Genomic DNA, 20,549 nt, shown 5'->3' with positions numbered 1-20,549 from the left:
TACACAACAGCAAAGGTCTCGTTCCCCTTCCCTCCCTGAAGAAAGGTCAAGCGCTTTGAAGGTGAAGTACGGTTACCATAGTAACAAATGTTGTCTCCGCTGTCGTCTGGCAACGGGATGTGAAGTGATGTCAATGGAAAGCATGCTATTTTCTCCCCGCTTACAGAATGTCACCTCTTGTGTGTGCGAGCTGCTAAGGGAATGGAAAAGGGGCTATGATGTTGACATCCCCAAGAGTCGACGATAAGCTAAAATATCCCCCCTGGGATGATGAATCATGTGCCAATTAAGGGAACCAGTTGATGCTGTTGGCTCTTTTTTTGGCAGCCGATGTGCAGCAGGATCATCCTCCTCCGCATTTGGATGCAACCTCAAATTTGACTAAGGCAAGATGTGTCATGCATCACACTGCACATCATTTTACAATGCACGTCCACGTCTATTATTACATCTTTACACACTGCGACATGAAAGTGGTGGGCAACGTATGGTCAGCGGGCCGTTAACTGAATGGTTGCCATTGGCAACCTTAGTCATTCAGTTCACCTTAACACGATTCAAATGGGTTGGATATCCAGCACTGTCAATGAAAATTATATTAATTGAATTTATTTTCTATTCTAATAGTTTACCTAGATGTCCAGACTAATTCCACTGGGAGAGTCAAAATTGTTTTTTTTTTTACAAAAGGAAGAAAACAGTTAAAGTAAAACTATTCCTATTTATTTAAATGACTTACATTTTATTAAAAAAAACATTTCTAGTATTCAAATTGTTTTTTAAAATCACAAAAATTAATGGGTTAACGAACACGTTGAGCCATCTTGTCACCCCACATGTTTCGTTGAGGTTATGTGAGGATAATAAGAAAAAGACTAATGAATTATAAAGCAGGATGACACTCCATTTTTTTTCCTTTCTAGGGTGGGGTGTTGTTCAGCTGACACACTTTCCATTTTCCACACATGGATTCCACTTTAAAGGCAATACTGAAATGTTAGCTTCTTGTTTTGGGATTAAAACATTCATCTTCCTCCCGCTTATCCTCACAACGAGCGCCTATATATGAGAACGAAATGAATACGTCACATATTAAATAAAGCATCCTTATTATCACTAAAGATGATGTGAAATCCCCCCAGAAACACCACATATTATATTTAGACTAATACAGCTCTTGGAATTTTTCTAATTACTTTCCTTTCTGGAGGATACAAGTACAATTTCACGTTCTAAAAATGCTGTCACTCCCCCCCCCCCCCCCCAATAATCATTTTTGTAGTTTTATGTACCATTAAAAGGGATGAGGAGCAAATTTTCCTCCCCAACATGGAAACTGGATCTCTCCCCTGTGAGTGGATTTGAGTGACTCATTGTAAATACCTATTTATAACCCAATCCGACCATATTTTTCTATTTTGTTGATTGAGGGATGGAAAAAAATCATTTTCCTATTCATTTTCTTTGCCTCCAGAGAGCAGCATGACTGACGTGCATTTTGCAGAGAACCCATGCTGCATGCGTCACATCAACATCAGGCACTGCAGACGCAAGTCGTGGTGATACAGTGCCACCTACTGGTCTAAACGAGAATAAACTTTTCAAGGCGACATGGTAGGAAATCCAATTTTTTAATGATTCTGCAAAAGGCAATAATAATATTGGGGATGGACTTCCATATAGCCAAAATTGACAGTGGAAGAGTCAACAATTGAGTTTACTTTGGAGATTTTTAATAATAAAAACACAAAAGAAAAAGAGCACAATACACCTTTTTATCAATTGTGAAAATGCACACAAGATTAATGCAATAAGCCTAAATTAAAAATAGTAACCATCAAATATCTACAAACAGACAACTTTTGTTTTATGAAATCATCCTTGAGATACACGTAAATGAAGGATTACAAAATGCAAGCAATCATTCGGGCGATTTCCTTGCTTCCACTCGGAAATGTTTATCCAATGGCTTATACTTTTTTTTTTTTTTTAAACGAAGGAAGCCTTCCGACAATGTCGTCCATTACTGCGAGAATACAAAGCCCAAAAGGTCTACTCTCCATGGTGACCGGATGCCGGCAAAAAGAATGCGACATAATTAAACGCAGCGTGAAATGAACAATCACCTTGACGTCAAAGGTCTTTTCATTGGCGCTAATTAAAGGAAAGTCAGGGCTGAAATCTATGTGTTTCATGTCACCTTGTTAACAATAGATCCATTATTGATGAATGGATGCAATTTTCCTCGCCTGCTTCAAAACAGGAGAAAAACTAGTGCAATTTTTGTTAATCATGTACAAATGTTTACTTCTCATTTAAAGGCTTCTAGTGCGTCACAGTCAAAATTGAATAGACTATCACCGTTTATGGAAAAATTTTAAAGTCGTTAGAAAAGTAGGAAGGTTGCCATATTTTCCTGTGGTAAATTGACAAATTTACCATGCGCTCACTAGTCAAAGTAAAAAAAACAAACGTGTTCTTAAAGCAATTCTGGTTCAAATAAAGCCGATGAGTTAGTTGCATCTTGGAGTAACTAATGGAAGTGTTTGTTAACACCATTCAGAAAGCCATTCTACTGGGGGAGAAATGTATAAAGAAAAAAAAAGACCATCGTTAAATTGGTCGCCTGCGCAGTGGAATCCAAATACGGCAATGGTATCAGCGTTGTCTGTTTTTGCACCGCCGTTTAAAGAAAAATGTTTTGTCTGTCAAACAGATTGCATGCGACATTCAAGAATTGTCCGAGGGCACGTGCTCCTCAAAGCCCTCGCTTTCCCTGACCAGCGCCCTCTCCAGGATGACTCGTCCCTCCTTGTAGCGCTGGCTGTCCTCGGTGGCGAACTCGTAGATCCAGCCCAGCTTGCTGTTGCAGTTCTTGCAGCTGACGTCTCGGACCATGTGTCGCCCAGTCAGCATCACGCGGTCCTGGACCTCGCTGTATTGAAGATTCACCACCTGTGGGCATAGGAGGCTCTTCAAAGTATGTGCACTACACACACATACGTAATCTTCATTTGATGCAACTCCAAACTTTTCCTACACACTTGCTCAAACATACACCTAAAAATTGGGCTACTGTACCTTATTAAAAAGAAAAGCTCTGCCAGTGGCGCCCGTAAATCGGGTGGAGATGAGCTCGGAGCGATTGGTCAGGATGGTGTCGCAGTTGGCACAAGAGAACAAGCGAGTCCCGCCAATGTGGTCCAGGAAGATGCGACCCATTCTGACGACCTGCAATGAAGCCAATTGACATGGTTGAGGGTACGATACTTGAATATCAAGCCACACAAAGCATAAAAGGTTCAAATGTATTGTGTATTCTCCACATACCCACAATAGTTTTCTCAATAATTGGATACAAATATATTTCACATCTGCTGCCTAATTCTCAGATGGGTTTCAAAATTAATTCTACCTGGATCAGGTTTGCAATTAACAATATTGACACTGTGAGAGTGTCTTTGCAAGTGCAGTGCACATTTGCATACTTTTAACTCTATTTGACTTCCAAGTGCAGTGCGTGTTGGGATAAGAGGAATAATTTGTGCATCAGCGTCGAATACAAAGCCGAGGTAGTTTTTAACAAGTTTACATATTTTCTGTTCAATTTAGTCCTGATCAGTCATTTATTTACACATCAAGCAATTCACTTAAACCGATCGAACATTGTCTTATGTGTATGCTATGTAGGATGATCCTTTCTGGAGCATAGAAGTACTGTTTACGTAATTTTCCGCCTGCTGAAATGATGGAAATGGAAGGAATCTTTCATGGCGCTAGCCGTTTGAGCTAACGACAGAGAACAAAACGGAGAATCAGCTTGGAAAAATACATCTTTTTCGTCACTGTCGACTTCTTACCGGAATGTTCGAAATATACAAAAAGCCCCCTTCGTCCGATTGGGTTGACTGGATTGGATTTTACCCCAATATGTCGTGGGTTTGTTTGGTTCTGATGTTTTGTTGTTGCGTTCAGCTGTTCCTAACGTTGTGTCCGAAGAATGCAGACTGTCAACATCCGGCCATGTCGTCACACTCCGCAAAAAGGCGAATTAAAGCAATGTGTCAGAGTGACCACAAGAGAGCAGCAAAAAGCACAGATAGCAAGTATAGTGAGATAGGTCGAGCTAAAGGTCATCATAAAAAAACTATAGCTTAAATAGTTAGTAACTCATTGTTTGACAACGATGGATGTCCAATTCATTTAAATTGGTAGAACTGACTATGAATGCTCTTGTTTCAGTGCTAGGCAAAACTGACAAGCAGTGTTATTATTAAATAGAGTAATTAATACACAAACCAATGAGGAAAAATTGGGAAATTAGTCAAATACTAATAAAACACATCTTTGAACATTTTGGACACTATATACATTGCAAATAAATAAAAAACGTATTAAATGACATTAGTACACATCATCAACGACAAAAAAAACATTTTCCATGCTAAATTAAATGAATGTAATATAAGGAAATACTGTGGATGAATCCAAGTAAAAGTGTTTTAAAAATAAAACAACAAAGGTATATTTTTGAAGGAAATGATATATTCATATAATAAATTAAATTATTATGCACCATTGCACATGCCTACATAAAGCTGCAGGCGTTGCAAACCATTAAGATTAACTATCTTTCCCGGATCATTCCAAGGATAAAACTATCAACTGAGCCAATCTGTTCATGTCATAAAGCATATCATATCATCACCATCTCCAAAACTCGTCTGGAGTTTCGCCATTTGACTGTTTTTGAATGGCTGATTATTACGCTTGAATTGTGCAACATGTTGAAATATTCCAAACCAGCACTTACAGTTTATGAACAAAAGTTAAACATCAACTGATAAATTACATTTTAAATTATGAGACCTGAAAGTTATGCCACCACTATTCTGCGCAACACATAGTAGTACAATAACTATACAATATCCTGATTTATTACATTAATTGAATATGTATGAAAAGCTTCTTAGTGTTTGGTCTCCATCCTTCAACATGCCATAAATGTGTCATCAAACTCTCTAGTTATATATTCAGTGCAGATTGAGGGCTGAGCGTGTAGAAAAGAGGAAGACAGACGCGAATAAGTTGATCATCATGCCCAGACCTATGCTCCTCGCTCAGCTACTTGTCCTTTTTGCTGGTCTTTTAATTAAAGGTAAGACACACACAAAAAGCTTTCAGAAACAAATAATAGCACGAAAAATAAAAAAATAAATAAATGTATTGTTTTTAAAAATATTTTCCAAATTTAGGCACTGTCACCAATGAGATACTAGACATATACCAGGTGTGTGTCTTACTATCTGCCTTAATAGTTTTATTACTATATATATTTAGTATACTTATTAATGACCATGTACTGTAAAATGTGTTTTCAGGAAGAAAATCACATGCCATTTCTTTGTTCCTCCTCATCACCACTTGCTACATTTACTGCTTCTTCAGGTAAGCAGATATTACTCAATTTCAAGTTTGAAATTGATATTTAACAAGGTTTCCTCTTATTGAAGTTCATACTGTGCGTCCTGCGGATCTTTCATCGCTTTATTGGCTGAGCACGTCGCTCTCTGACAGGTACATACACGTGCAGCAAAGAGGACAAATGACTGTTTGGTCATTCTTTAACCACTCACTAACAGATTCCTGTTTTTATGTGTAGGGATGTGACTTCGAAGATTGTCGGTCGCGTGGCCGGTAAGTGAAAAACATGAGTTTTGTTTCTATGGTGACTCAGAAAAGGGGCTTTTTTTTAGCCTATAGCCAATATTTGACCAAAAATCAAACTTTTAATGTCAAAAGGATTGGAAAGTTAATTTACAATTACATCTGTTACGTTTGCTTTCACGAGCAGAACTGCTGTCCATGTTCAACGCTGCACTGGTCACCAGGAATGTGAAACTCCATCCGCAATCCTGGTAAAACAGACACACTTGCGCACGGAAATCAAATAGAATTAATTAATGATTAATGTGTTGCAGGAGTTTTCAGCAAGAAGCACAGGAGATTTCTCTAGCCATGTCTACTCAGGTACACATAATTCTTTAAAGTCTTTTTAAGTGTTTTTTGTTGATCTATGTCAGTCAACTTAGAATGTCTTGTACCACTGCAGGTTTCAGGCTGGAAGATGTTGTTGCTGTTGGTATCCATGGATCATACATCGGACTCCCCAACACAGGTAAAAGTCTTTATTCCATAAGTATTGCACAAAATGGGAAATGAGAGATTGACGACCAGCCAATGAGTTGACTTAAAAAGGATTAAAGTGGACGTAGGTCTCAATTTCTCTGGTTATTGTCATGTTGCAGGTTGATGCCATCGTAAAGGAAGTGGAAGCAGCTCTGAAAATATTACAAGAGCAGGTATTGCCCTGTACAACTTATTTATGTACAATGGGTTCCTAATGTAGTGTCCCATGGGTTTATATTCTGGGAAAATATTGTTTTTATGGTTGATATTAAATATGTAATACCTCTTCTACACTTATTATAATTAATTTACCCATTGTAAGTGCCATTGAATACAGATGAAAAGAATGATACTAATATTATTTTTTATTTTTTTAAAGCAATAAAACTACAAATGTACATCATACTATATAAGTACATGTTTTTATTCTGTGTTTAATATTAACATTCACAGATGCGCCAAACTTTACTTCATGTTGTGGTCTTCAGCCCCGATCCACCAAACAAGTGAGTTTCTTTTTTTCCAGTTAATGTTTTCTTGCCAATCAAAAAACAATACTATATGTATCATTTGCAATAAATACACAATAAAAAAATGTCTTTTCTTTTAATAGCACAAGCTCAAGCACCAAACTAACCAAGGCCATTCGTGTGAAAGAGTTGCTGGTAAGACCATTGCCTATTCATTCACTTTTTGGAATGTAAGATTGCATGATTTTCTGTTCTATTCTTTGTACTTGTAGGATTCTCTTCAAAATGTTTTGGCACGTGTGGAGTGGCATCCCGACGTCACTGCAGTGTTGCAGCCAATACCACTCATCTTGGAAGACACTCCCCAACAGGTAAGCACACAATAAAGCATCTTTGACATAACTTCAAATGGATATAAACTCTCTGTTATGTCTCCATCTAGGAGGACATGGCCAACAAACTGGCTTTGCAGCTCTGGACAAATATGGTAACAGTACATTGTGCACATGCTTATGGTTATGACATTATCTTGACCTTGCTAAAAGGAAGGTGTATTTTATTGACCTTTCAGGAAGATTAGATAAAACAAGATGTAAAGATTAACATGATAAAGCACAAGTGAGTGTCTCCACTTTGCTGGGTTGTGAAAACATTTTTATGTATTTGGTCACTTATGAAATTTCCTGTTGTCAAGTGAAAACAAATAGGAAAATAATTCAAAAGGTTTTAAGTAAAATGCACACTATGTATTCAATCAAAGTAAATAAACACCCCACCAACACACAGGTCTAACAAATATTTTCAGGAACACCTCCATTCCTTTCCTAGTACACATTTACCATAACAGATATAGTCAGTGATACAATTCGGACCTACATAAAACAAACTGAAAGGGTAGACCTATGAAAAAAAAATGAAAAAAACTCCTATGGTTTCCTTTTGAATCAAAAGGTCATTTTTGCAAACCAAAAAGTCACCATCAGCATGAAAGTATTCCAAGGCAAATTCCTCATATAATGCAATTCCTAGGCAAATCTTGTTCATTTTGCATTCTAAACACATCCCAACCAATCCAATTCTTTCAGCTTCAGCCATCATCCACTTTATCAGAAGACATCACTATTGCCTGTCCTACTCAGGTGAGCAAAGAAATTGTTCAAATACAACCTTCAATGGGAAGTGTCACATGTCCGTCCCATTTATTCCACAAAGGAGCGACCCTTTCTCAGAACACAGGTGAACTCCCCCAAGGGTAGCAGCAAAGCCATTTGGAAAAAAAATGAGGTAATTATTGATTTTTTAAAAACTTTGTTATGGCTATTCTTTGGTAATTTAAAAAAACAGCCTGTGTACAAGTATGGGGATATCACATTTTGAATGTTTGGTAGTTTATGGGCACAGAAATCCCCTGCGAGGACCGGCGACCATCTCCGAATACGCCAAACTCAGGTAACAAATATATTTTGCATGGAGAAAAAAATCTGTTTTTAAGGCCATTTGTTGTTGTGTAGTTCACAAATTGAGACCAGCTGACATCAAGGTGGTGGCTGCAGTTGGCGACTCTCTTACCGTAAGTGTGACCAATTTTATATACAATACAGGGATTATTATTAAATTATATTTTATTATATATGAAGGGGAAGTGATTCAGTTTGGCATCTTGTGGTAAAAAGGTCACAGGGGCTGATTAAATTTATGTTTTTCTGTTAACTCATGAACGAAAAAAGTGGTTATTAAGATCAATGGTGTGTTCTGTGGCATTATTAACATTAAAAACACCAAAAGAAAGTGGAAACTCAACTTTCACAAAAGGTTTGTTTCTAGCTTTTAAGAACTTTATGTCAGCCACTTGGATGGCCTTCCAATTCTGGAATTATTGATTCAGTTGTGCACATGTTTGTTTGTTTTTTCCCTTCCATAGGCTGGAAATGGTGTAGGTGCAAAGTCAAACAACCTTCTGCTGGTCATCAATCAGTACAGAGGACTGTCCTGGAGGTAATACAAGATCCGTATTAAATATTGTGTTTCATTTGAAGCGTAACTGTCTTGTTTGATACACTTACAGTATCGGCGGTGATGAAAACATTAAAACAGTCACCACTCTGCCAAGTATGTAGCACACAGTCTTAACAACTGAGTTTCAAGTTTCTCAAGTCAAGCTTTTGTTTAACTGTTATACGCCTACAACAATTGTGAATTTTTAAGTAACCATGAGTTTTACTGAGAGAGGCAAAAATATTAACATTTTGAAAATTGTCTATTTGCTTTGCAATGTATGTAAACTTTGAATGTTGTGCAGACATTTTGAGAGAGTTCAACCCATCCCTGACTGGCTTCTCTCAGGGAATTGGCAAAGAGGATTCCCCTGCAGCTTTTCTTAATCAGGCCGTGGCCGGAGCCAAGAGCTGGTACGTTTGTGCTACTCATATACATTATCAATTGTTTTAATTTTATTTAGTTATTATATAATTTCATGGAAATCAGGTAAACTTGGATGAACAATTTTGACATTTTGGGCAACATTGTTCACAAAATATTATAGGCATTTGGATGGGAAAACTTTTTTTTTCACTAAAGTGCCCCCAAAAAACCTTCTGATTGATATATTGATCCAGATCCATGTATATCTCATATACATGGATCTGGATCATTATATCAATCAGTGCCTTCTTTTAATACTTTTACCCCAATATTATTGGAGCTACCCTATTTCTAACTGTCTTTTGTCTTTTCAGGGATCTGGGGGATCAAGTACGCACCTTAGTGGATATGATGAAAAATGACACGGTAGTATATATATGTACACACATGCACATTTTACTGTATTTTTTGGACTATTCATCACTTTGGATATAAATTGTACTTTTAAGAGGATTGTTTGGTAAATTTTCAATCTCACTCCAAAGAAATTGGGACATGTTATCACAAAATTATCAATAAATCATGAAAGAATATCAACCCACAAAAATTATTTAACTGTGAAAGCTATATTTCAACTATGTAACATGTTTGTACTTTATTTTGGTGCAGAGAATTGATTTCCACCATGATTGGAAAGTGATCACCATGTTTATAGGGGGCAATGACATATGCGACTTCTGTACCGACACTGTGAGTATTCATTTATCATTGCTGTAAAAGGAGGTTTCCATAATGTGCTTTTCCCACACAAATTCAGGTGATCTTTTCACCGAGGAACGTGGTCAAACGCATCCGCCAAGCTCTGGACATACTTCATCGGGAGGTATTGCTACACAACACATTAACATCCTTATCCCAGAATGATAAGTTTAATGTGAAGTTTTATTCTCTTTTAGGTGCCACGCGCACTTGTCAACCTGGTAGAGTTGTTAGACATTATACCGCTGCGTCAGCTGCATGAAGATAATACTCTGGGATGCCCCACCTGGTTTGTTAGGTCAGTCTTTATGTTTATTTGAATGATGTTTCAGACTCATTGAGGGCAATAGATGTATAAGTTATTTGAATTATGAGGGCTTGGCAGCAAATATTTGCTGGCAGTGCTCCCAGTCAAATGGATTGAATGTCTATTGCTGTCAATGGCAGCCAATGAGACATTGTGCATGTTTTTGTTGTTGAATTTTCAGGATGGTATGTCCTTGTGTAGTGAAGCCGAAAGATGGCTCTTTGGAGCTCCAAAAGACGAGAGAATTCAACAGAGCTTATCAAGTTAGTGCTGGACTTGATTGTTGTCATTTTAGGTGCAAGATTTAGTCAAGAAAAAATCTTTTCAAATGAATATTGTTATAAATATTTATTCCAATTTCCACTTATTGCAGTGTATCTTTTATGCGAAAAGAGAGCCAGCATACTCTAGTTTTCAGTGGTTGCAATCTGACCATTGCTTTATTTTCCCTTTATTACACTTGAAATGCTACAACAAGTGTGATAGTTGACTGCCTTTCCCCCCAGCATGCAATGCGACAGCTCGTGGATTCTGGTCTGTACGACTCCCACGAGAACTTTACCGTCGTCCTACAGCCTTTCTTCAGGGAGGTTTTCCTTCCTACATCACAAGTTAGAGTTGATCCCTTTTTATATAATGCCAAAATATAAATGATCATCATAATTCCTCTGCCTAATGTGAATAATAATCAAAATCTTTTGCCTTTAAGGATGGAAAGCCAGATCGCTCATACTTTACACCTGACTGTTTTCACCTGAGCCAGAAAGCTCACACACTGATGGCTCGAGCACTCTGGAACAACATGGTATGATTTTATTGTCTTTTTTTTGCATTTATTGTATTTTATGGTATTGTATATTGTATTTTATTGTACTGATGTGTCATGCAGTTAGAGCCAGTGGGAAACAAGACCTACACGCAAGACTTTATGGCCGGAGTTGATCTGAAGTGCCCCTCTGAGGTAATGACCATGTTGTGAATAGACAAAAAACATAATAATATGCAAATATAATGAACTTTTGAACCAATATATCTGTAATTATTTTGTTTACTGCCACTAGAGGAAGCCCTTGTACAAGAAGTGGTACAGTATGTGATGTGTCACCCTAAAAAATATACAATAAGTAATCAGAAAAATAGATAATACTCATTTTTAATAATTTATTTTGAATTTAATGGGAACTGGATTATGCATTTTCATGTTGAGTACTCAGAAATACAAATATTTGGTCCAAAATGTATAAGTTATTTCATTGGTATGGAGTAGTTAAATGATTCTGATAACCTTTTCATATCTATAATTGTTTTTAGACGACACCATTCTTCAGAACAGCCTTGAACAGCAACTACACATTTCCAGGACCTGAACCTCCACCAACTGCTGCCCCGGTTAATATCTTCAAGAATTACCTTTTTATTCCCAATTGGTTGATTCACAATCTGAAGAGGTTAAAAATTATTGAAATGTTTTGTAGAACTGGGGAAGAGACTTCTCATGTCTTAACACTGAACCTTCAGACTCACCACCTACTTCAGGTAACCACCTGACACTGATGGATAGCCATTAAAAAATTAAAAACGGTCTTGTCACATTAGCTCACAGGGTCCGGCCTGCTGACATCAAAGTGGTGGCTGCTCTCGGGGACTCTATAACAGTAAGTTTGCTTAAAATTAGGTCCAAGCGAACCACTGAAAATGACGCTACAAATGTTTTTGGTGTGTTTTAGGCAGGCTTCGGCGCAAAGGCAAAGAATCTATTGCAGCTTAGAACTGAATATCGAGGAGTGTCGTGGAGGTGAGACATCATTTTGCGGTTACTCTTACAATTATGATAATCATATTTATCTTGAGGCCGTCAATTTCATCACAAGCCAGTAGCTTTCATTTAATTGATTGTTTTCTTTTTCCCCTCACAGTATTGGTGGCGATAAAAATCTGGAGACTGTTACCACGTTACCCAGTAAGACATCGTAACCTTATTTAAGATGTAAACATGTTACCACTAGAAGTCAGCTTTTGTACTTCTCCCATTCAGACATCCTCCGAAAGTTCAATCCTGACCTTAAGGGAATGTCAGAGGGTCAAGGGAAGAAGAAGACCGGCTTCAACATGGCTATATCAGGAGCTAAAGTCGCGTAAGTTCAGCTCTACCTTATTTTATGTTTCTGTAGCACGTTTGATAATATTATAATGCTTTTAATGCAGTGGAATTCCTGAACAAGTTAGAAACCTGACTGATGCAATAAAAAGGGACACAGTAAGTTTGATTTTTATTAAATTGTTGTTGTTTTTTATAGTTTGTGTTAGTTTTAGAGTTCAAAAATAGGATGAGACAAAAATGTAACTTTCTTTCTATATTTGTCCACTTTTGCCAAATGAATTAGACATTAGATTTTGCCCAAGACTGGAAGATGGTGACACTTTTCATTGGTGGAAATGATTTGTGTCAGTACTGCAACGACCGTGTGAGTAGAAAGATAAATTTGGTGCAACTGTTTTAGATGAACCTCTACATTACTTAGATCAACCAGAAATTCAAATCTTACTTCATCATTGGAATGAACGAGTCTTGTCCACAGGCCTCGTTGTCGCCTCAGAACTACAGCCATCACTTAATGACCAGCTTGGACATTCTTTACAACGAGGTGAGCTATAGCGTACTATAACCATACGTGGGGCTAAGTGAGGACCTCGTTTTAGGTTCCCAGGATCATCGTCAACGTTGTGGAGATTTTGCAGATCGAAGACCTGCGTAGGATTAAAAGAGACAGTCTTGGGTGCAACGTTCTTCAATCGTATGCTGAAATTATCATCTTGAGTATCTCAACCTTTTGCTGGCTTGTGCTGAAGTACTTTGTTTTGACCATTTCTTTTCAGATTGGCGTGTCCGTGCTTCTTACTACCAGGAGTAGATTCTCTGGAGTTGGCTGAAGCTAAAAGGATGAATCGGGAAGTACAGGTGATAGCGCTATTTATTTTCCACATTTCTACATTGCTCCCTTGAGGAGGGGAAGCAGTATAGAAAACTCAGGAACATTTGGCTGAAAAAAAAACAACTTATATGACCTCTCTTCAAGATTGAAATGGAGAATGTGGCCTATGGCGGCCGATATGATGACAGAGAAGACTTTGCAGTTGTGGTGCAACCCTTCTTGAAAAACTCCATTGTCCCTTTGAATGCTGTAAGTAGCCTCTTTGTTGTGCATTCAGACAAACACATTTACTTTAAGTACTTTCACTTTGTGCTTTATTTTTATGTACTAAAGGCATCTTATCAGTACAATTTTATACAACATAACAATACGAATTTCCCAAGCTTTTGTGTACTTTTGACCCTTCAGGACGGCCGACCCGACACGTCCTACTTCACCGAAGATTGTTTCCACTTCAGCGAGCGGGGTCACGCCAGCATGGCGGAAGCCATGTGGAATAACATGGTAAGCAAAATGACCTACTATATACTTGATTAAATACAGGACCTGTAGTTAAAGTATAAGTACTGGTTCTTCACAAGTTGGAACCCGTGGGAAGAAAGCAAACGTTCAACAATTTTACCAGTGGAAGAGGTGGCCTCAAGTGTCCTACAGAGGTAAGAAACAAATAAACATTGGCCATAAAAAGTTAACACAGCCCTGTTTGAATGTCTACCATGTCATTGCAGGAACATCCTTACATCTTCACAAGGGTAAACAGTGGACGCAATCTGCCAAGAAGTCAATGCCCCAGGGGCGTCCCACTTTGGCTAACTGTGGTGCCCGCCATCTGTGCTCTCCTTCTTGGCTCCGCTCTCACCTGCCTGATGTTCACCTGGAGAACCAGGAAGACCAAGAGGAAAGGAGAATTAATGGTAGAGATGAAATCCTCAGCGTTTTAAATCAGGAGTAGGCAAATTAAGTCCAGTAACATTTGCCGTTCATTTCTGCCCCTTTTTAACTCTGAAAATGATCATTGGAATGTATTTATTCTTTTTTTAAATGAATGTTTCAATGTTGCAGTTGGTCTAAAAATATTTGTAGAGAGAATTTTTGGAATAAAAAGAAATAACACTAGTACTTTGTGCATTTACTGCGTTGAACCCTTTACAAGGCGCTCAGGGGTCGTCATTGACAGCATTAGAGGTCAAATCCTGTTTGGCTGGGACGGATGGCAGTTCCCAGGTGACCGCTGTCACAAGCACTGCAACATAAGCTTTCACAGCCAGTCCTCCCAGTTGAAATGAATTGGGAGTCCATTGTTGTCAATGGCAGGCAAGTCCTGATGTTTTTGTCTTTTAAATGAACATTTTGTGAACTGTTTTTTTCTACTGAAAATGTAATAAATACATTTATAAAGAATTGAACAAATAAAAGGCTTCATGTTTGATGATCGTTTATTCGTTTTTTACGTTGCTCTCTCATCTTCAAAGGCAAAATTATCTCTCTATATATTACTGTCATGTCATATCAATAAATTTCTTGAGGGTTTCACGTGTTGACAACAGCGACCTCGTGTGGACGCGCAACGCAGCGCCTTTTGCACTGTCGTCCAGTAGTGCTACTCCCATCAAGAGCGTGAAGATGGCGGAGGGCGAATTGAACGTGGACAGCCTTATCTCTCGCCTTCTAGAAGGTGAGTGGAATCCCACAACGAAAGCTCACAAATTCGCCGCCCTGACTCGTGTCGGCTTCCTGGTCTGATCGTTCCCCAAACCACTGGAGCCGCCTTGTTAGAACGTCGCCATAATAGCGGTGGATGCTAACTAGCTAGCCCGTGAGCTTAGCGCTATCTCTGCCTCACGGTGTTTATAAACAGTGGGCTGGTGAACGCCTACATTTGGCCGCATTTGGGTTCGTCGCGTACTTGGCATAACTTTCGATTATCAAGCCCACTTTTACATTGGTAATACGATTAATATGACGACGATCCGACATAAGTAGGAGTGGCAGATACGTCTTTCCTTAAAAACTCCAAACTGGCATAGCTCGCCTTACTTTGATCCCCGGAGAAGACTCGTCGTTTACATTTACAAACTTTTGGCACGTAGCAAATTCCAATGTCCAACTACTACTGTTACTATAAATCAACCAATCATTCTGGATCTCTATTCAAGAGTTAATGGGAAATAATGACCAATTAGTATTGGGGAGTGGGGTTGGTTGTCACATTTTTTACATTTCCTGAATATATTTCAAATGACATAATGAATACTCATTACAGGGAATCTCAATATCCTGTTTTTCTTATTAGTTGCTTTGTCATCAAAGTCAATCAAAGACAACCTGACACTTGTTGTCTTCATTTTTCTTTCAAAATTAAGACAACTTCCAATTTATGATCTCAATAAAAATAAAGATTATTTCATCCTTTGAATTGAGAACCTTGCTGTTCCCAGATGTGATATACATGTTATTTTACTGGGAGTAGATGGAGCTGCTTTGACATGGTGTAAAATGTCCTTGGGGCACTTTAATGTACGGCAATTAAATTTCTCTGAGTTGTTGCCTTGATGAAAACATTGATTGCAAAACCACTCCATCTTGCACACATATTGGTCATCATCAGGAAGGACACGCCTATTTTTTCCATAAGCAACATAACCCGGTGATGTCTACGAATCAGAATGCGCTTCATAATGAGAAATGGAATATTAGTGTGAAAATCACTTTTACTAATAGAGTTGAATGAAAGATAAAAATACCTTTCCCTAAAATGTAAATAATACAGCGTCCTCAAATAACAAAAACATTAAGATTAGCAACATTCTTAGCTCCCTATCATGAGTTAAAGCTTATTGCAATCCCAACAGAAGAGGTCAAGGGTCAAGGTCCTCTTTTAGTCATTTGATTGTGCACAATAAAGTTCTTTTTTTAAAGTGCTTTGAAACATCTTTGTGCTTTTCAGTAAGGGGATGTCGTCCAGGCAAGATCGTGCAGATGACCGAAGCAGAGGTGCGGGGCCTGTGCATCAAATCCCGTGAGATCTTCCTCAGCCAGCCCATCCTCCTGGAACTGGAGGCACCGCTCAAGATCTGCGGTCAGTCCTTTCATTTAGCCCTATTTTGTCCGTTTTTCTGAAGCCATTGGCCGCCTCTCAAGCCGATAGATCAAATCAGTTTTGACTGGAAATCAATTCTGTCTAAAAATGTTTCTTGTTGCCCACTTTAAGAATCTCTGAGTTAGTATTGTGTTAAGGGTCTCTCAAATGAGATTACGTCCATTGGAGAGTGCTGCTCATGCAGAAAGCAGCATTGTGAGTCTTTGGCTGCGCCACCGGGGACCTCCCACTCTGTGTTTGTGTCTATTTCGTGTACTGCAGTTCTGAGTTGTCTTATATAATCACCCTGCATCACAGAACGCCCGCTTGGGTCACTCTCTGCAGAGGAAGCAATGTTTACAAGGTCTTGTCCCTATTCCAACACTTAAAGGAGTTGTGGCGTATATTACAAACAACTATTCGCTTCTCTTATGTGTCTGCTGGTGGTCTTTTTAGTCAGAAAGAAGTAAACAGGACATGTAATTAAGATTATATAAAGCCACAACTTTCTTTTAACTGCTTTCAACTCCTGGTTGCTTTGAACATTAATCATAAAAAGGCAATGGCATTTTTATTGCCACAAAACAGTTACAGATGAGAAATTAGCTGCCAAAAACTTTTTTCTTTTCCTTTATGTTTATTAGTATATGAAGTAAATATTAACTCTACTGTGAATACTTGTAAAATAAACCTAGTCATCATATATACATAGATTACTAAGTGTTTATATGTTAAATGGAGCTAATTTAACCATCTCCATGAGAAAATCAATTTGGCAGTGAGAGAAATGTCCGTGAAGACCACCAAGATATTCTTTGCCACATCTTTAATTTTTCCCCTTGTCCATGTTTAATTTTAATTAGTGTTCTATATAAAAAAAGGGCAAAAATAAGACGTGGTAACGTCTCTTTTCTGTGCCAGGGACAGTTTTACCCTTAGTCACTGCTATATTATTGGATGCTGCGTAAGACAAGTAGTCGCAACTGAGTTGCAATTTTGACCATTTGGCTCAGTAAGGTCATGGCTTAACCTGGCCTGTTATTAGTTTATTTTTTGGGGGTGGATTTGTGTCATGGTGGCCTGATTTGATGGTTTGCCGGAAAGGCCCTGGCACTCTTGTCGACCACAACTCAGCCTGTTATTACTGTCCTGACCTTCGGCATGGAGCTCTTGGCCTGGATTAGAGCAGCTCTTACCCTGGGATGTAAAAGGAATCCAGGCTTGGCCAAGTGATGGACAGAAGGAACTCCTGTATAATTCTATTTCTGGCTACACTAAAAGTGCTGTGCTGGCGCCATCAGAATAAATGTATCCGATAGACTGGAAAGGCTAAAAGGTGCTCTTTGATGCCATCAGGTGACATTCACGGGCAGTACACAGATCTGCTGCGTCTCTTTGAGTACGGCGGCTTCCCCCCGGAGGCCAACTATTTGTTCCTGGGTGACTACGTGGACCGAGGCAAGCAGTCGCTGGAGACCATCTGTCTGCTGCTGGCCTACAAGATCAAGTACCCGGAGAACTTCTTCCTGCTCAGAGGCAACCACGAATGCGCCTCCATTAACCGCATCTACGGCTTCTACGATGAGTGTACGTTTTGATAAAACACCCGGCCGTCTGCAAACATGCATTGAGCATTTCTTTATGTTTGCCACAGGTAAGAGAAGGTTTAACATTAAGCTGTGGAAGACTTTCACAGACTGTTTTAACTGCCTGCCCATTGCCGCCATCATCGATGAGAAGATCTTTTGCTGCCATGGAGGTTTGTTAATCACGGACAAAGAAACTATTGTATGCAAAACATGAACATAAATGTGACAAATGTTTTTTTTCTCTTACCTTTAAGGACTTTCACCAGACCTGCAGTCAATGGAGCAGATTCGTAGGATCATGAGGCCAACTGATGTTCCTGATACAGGTAGGCTTTAAGGACGGTAACCCATTGGCCACAAATGTTGGTTTTCGACGTCCAATTATTATCTGATCGCTGTCAGCCTCCCAGTTCAAATGGCTTGGATGTTTAACACTGTCAATGAGTGATTGTAAAACGTTCTTCCAACAAAATACACATTGGTATTTGACTTTTTTTTTACTTATTCAGGTCTACTCTGCGACCTGCTATGGTCCGACCCGGACAAGGATGTCCAAGGCTGGGGCGAAAACGACCGCGGGGTTTCCTTCACCTTTGGTGCCGACGTGGTCAGCAAATTCCTGAACCGTCATGACCTGGATCTCATTTGCAGAGCCCACCAAGTGAGCATAAGCAGCATGTGTGAGGTGTTTTCTTTGCGCAGAGAATAAATGCTCATCTTTCTGCCAGGTTGTGGAGGACGGATACGAGTTCTTTGCCAAGCGCCAGCTCGTCACGCTGTTTTCGGCGCCCAACTACTGCGGGGAGTTCGACAATGCCGGCGGTATGATGAGCGTGGACGAATCTCTTATGTGCTCTTTCCAGGTAAGGTGCTGAAGTCTGGTCATGTTTGAGGTTCATGGTTATTATCTAATGTTATGTTAATGTCTATTCATTCTTGTCTTTAATAGATCTTGAAGCCCTCAGAGAAGAAGGCCAAATATCAGTATGGAGGGGTCAATTCCGGTCGACCTGTCACTCCTTCCCGAACCACTCAAGCCCCAAAGAAGAGGTGAACATCCAGCCTCATTACCTTTGCGTGCCCCCGATTTCCCCCCGTCCTCCTCCACACATAAACACACACACACAGTAATACCGCACACTCTTCACCCCCTTCCACAGAGATACAGTGGTACCTGGAAAGGTAATGTTTTTATTTCCAAAATGCTCTCTTCAGAAATTAAATCAAATGTATTTATTAGTATAACACTGCAGAATAGCTACATATCCTATTGTAGAGTTTTTGCAAAGGGTATTAACAACATATACCTGCTAATATTACTCGGTTTTAATGATCCTATTGGACGGGGTTATTTTTTAGTTCTCGTTTTCTGGTATCATCACACAAAAAAAAAGAAAACATGTTCCCCTTTCGGAGGTTCCACTGTATTAAACTGTCAATTCTTTCCACTGACATCAGCCCACTTCCCTCTTCATTGACAGCTCTTTTCTTAATGTATACATGTGCATACATTTGCTGTGACCAATCTGTTTATATTTACACTTACTATATCATTTGCCTGTTTGTTAATATTTTAAACGTATTAATAACGCACGTTATTGTGGGGGAAGGAAATGCTCGTTTGTTTTGTTGTTGTTGTTTTTCTCTTTTTTTCTTCTTCCAAAGACATCAAATCAGTCTTTTGCTGAATGAGCGTCACTTGTTTAGCTGATTTTTTTTCTTCAGATGAACCCTGTAAACACGCAACGTACACAATTATTATGGTACGTGCATTTAAAACGCCAACAGAGTGAAACGTCTCCCTCGTTGAGTTAGAAGGAATGTAAATTGACCGGTGTTTCTGAAAGGTTGAACCACCCGTTTTGAATTCCACAGTGCCTCTGCGTTCAAAGATTCCACAGACAAAAGTGGAACCTCCCTCACTGACAATGTCCAATTTAAAATCTTAAAGGAAAACATCTAGCTCTTTCTTAAAGAGCTTTTTAATGCTCAATACCAGTGAAAAAAAATCTAAATTGAAATTCACAAGTTGGTCAACAGTTATTAATAGGTTTCCTCTACATGTATTGCTCCTTTTTATATCAAAATCATCTCCCTACAAATATACATCCTCTTTTTTTATAATGAAACATGGCAGCAAATCTATTGATTTTTTTTCTTTTTTTCCACTGATGGTCAGTATTTTGACATCATTATTTTGAACAGAGATGTGCGGCATGTCTATGATAAGTGCTTAAAACCAGCTTGTGGATTCCTGTCAGTGTTTAAAAAAGAATACTTAATGGTAACGTGAATTCAGTGTTGACGCAAAATGGCATCTTTTGGGAGCTTTGAAGCCAAGCGTTGCCCATCCATCCATCCCACTCCTATTCCTCCTCGTCTCTCATATTTTTTGGAGAAAGGTGACTGGCAGAGAGTGGGAGTGGGCGTTAGCTGGCACCTAACCTGGCATTGCTATTGTGACCGTGACGCCACCTGGTGTTTAGATGCAGTGTACTAAAGTATATCCCTGCTCTTTGGAGCAGTTTTCTGTGGTTGTTTTGATTTTTTGTTTTCCGCTAGTCACATACTTTTTAATTTATTTCCTAATGATGATGACAGCATTGAAATGAGTGAGGTGTTCAACCGGTTTTGCAATTTGTACGAATTTGAAAGTCAATAAATGGATGGAAACTTAAAAAAAAAGTTATTTTTGTTTGCTTTCAAGGTCTTCACAGTTTTCAGCCCACTTTGTCCTGTTGGATAAGGTGGCCCTGGATGTAGGTATTGCATCAAAGGGTTAAATGAATTGGGCATCTATTGTTATTGCTATTAAATTCTACCTTTTTTATTAGAGTATTTCTATTATGCCTTATTTTGATA

At 38.8% G+C, this 20,549-nt stretch overlaps 3 protein-coding genes and 1 long non-coding RNA gene across 4 annotated transcripts; 2 read left to right on the top strand and 2 right to left on the bottom strand.

The window, feature by feature from the left end:
• Positions 1-1,612: 1,612 nt before the first annotated feature.
• ypel5 (yippee-like 5) lies at positions 1,613-3,258 on the bottom strand. The gene is made up of 2 exons (XM_077731953.1): positions 3,082-3,258; positions 1,613-2,955 (listed from the first exon to the last, which is right to left on the bottom strand). The coding sequence occupies exons 1-2, from the start codon at positions 3,220-3,222 to the stop codon at positions 2,731-2,733; spliced, it is 366 nt and encodes a 121-aa protein (XP_077588079.1). The 5' UTR covers positions 3,223-3,258; the 3' UTR covers positions 1,613-2,730.
• A 2,126-nt stretch (positions 3,259-5,384) lies between these two features.
• plb1 (phospholipase B1) lies at positions 5,385-14,448 on the top strand. The gene is made up of 41 exons (XM_077730872.1): positions 5,385-5,448; positions 5,514-5,577; positions 5,663-5,697; positions 5,855-5,918; positions 5,982-6,030; positions 6,113-6,178; positions 6,309-6,362; positions 6,643-6,695; positions 6,803-6,854; positions 6,932-7,030; positions 7,102-7,146; positions 7,745-7,798; positions 7,872-7,943; positions 8,048-8,108; positions 8,171-8,229; positions 8,581-8,654; positions 8,725-8,768; positions 8,959-9,067; positions 9,395-9,446; positions 9,690-9,770; positions 9,838-9,903; positions 9,977-10,077; positions 10,268-10,349; positions 10,593-10,697; positions 10,796-10,891; positions 10,976-11,047; positions 11,398-11,475; positions 11,562-11,622; positions 11,683-11,741; positions 11,814-11,881; positions 12,003-12,046; positions 12,122-12,221; positions 12,292-12,343; positions 12,471-12,551; positions 12,666-12,731; positions 12,787-12,881; positions 12,964-13,045; positions 13,164-13,268; positions 13,428-13,523; positions 13,601-13,675; positions 13,748-14,448. Exons 1-41 carry the CDS (start codon positions 5,394-5,396, stop codon positions 13,958-13,960), a joined length of 3,039 nt encoding a protein of 1,012 aa, XP_077586998.1. The 5' UTR covers positions 5,385-5,393; the 3' UTR covers positions 13,961-14,448.
• Positions 13,368-15,191, bottom strand: LOC144206120 (uncharacterized). Its single transcript, XR_013328299.1, has 3 exons — positions 14,140-15,191; positions 13,760-13,893; positions 13,368-13,667 (listed from the first exon to the last, which is right to left on the bottom strand). It is a non-coding gene; the product is annotated as an uncharacterized LOC144206120 (long non-coding RNA).
• LOC144206118 (serine/threonine-protein phosphatase PP1-beta catalytic subunit-like) lies at positions 14,548-19,705 on the top strand. Its single transcript, XM_077730871.1, has 8 exons — positions 14,548-14,694; positions 15,967-16,098; positions 17,455-17,685; positions 17,753-17,857; positions 17,942-18,013; positions 18,197-18,348; positions 18,416-18,550; positions 18,637-19,705. The coding sequence occupies exons 1-8, from the start codon at positions 14,643-14,645 to the stop codon at positions 18,739-18,741; spliced, it is 984 nt and encodes a 327-aa protein (XP_077586997.1). The 5' UTR covers positions 14,548-14,642; the 3' UTR covers positions 18,742-19,705.
• Positions 19,706-20,549: the final 844 nt, after the last annotated feature.

Source organism: Stigmatopora nigra, chromosome 13, assembly GCF_051989575.1.
Source record: "Stigmatopora nigra isolate UIUO_SnigA chromosome 13, RoL_Snig_1.1, whole genome shotgun sequence".
Lineage (NCBI taxonomy): Eukaryota > Metazoa > Chordata > Actinopteri > Syngnathiformes > Syngnathidae > Stigmatopora > Stigmatopora nigra.
This window is presented reverse-complemented; position numbering and strand designations above follow the sequence as displayed.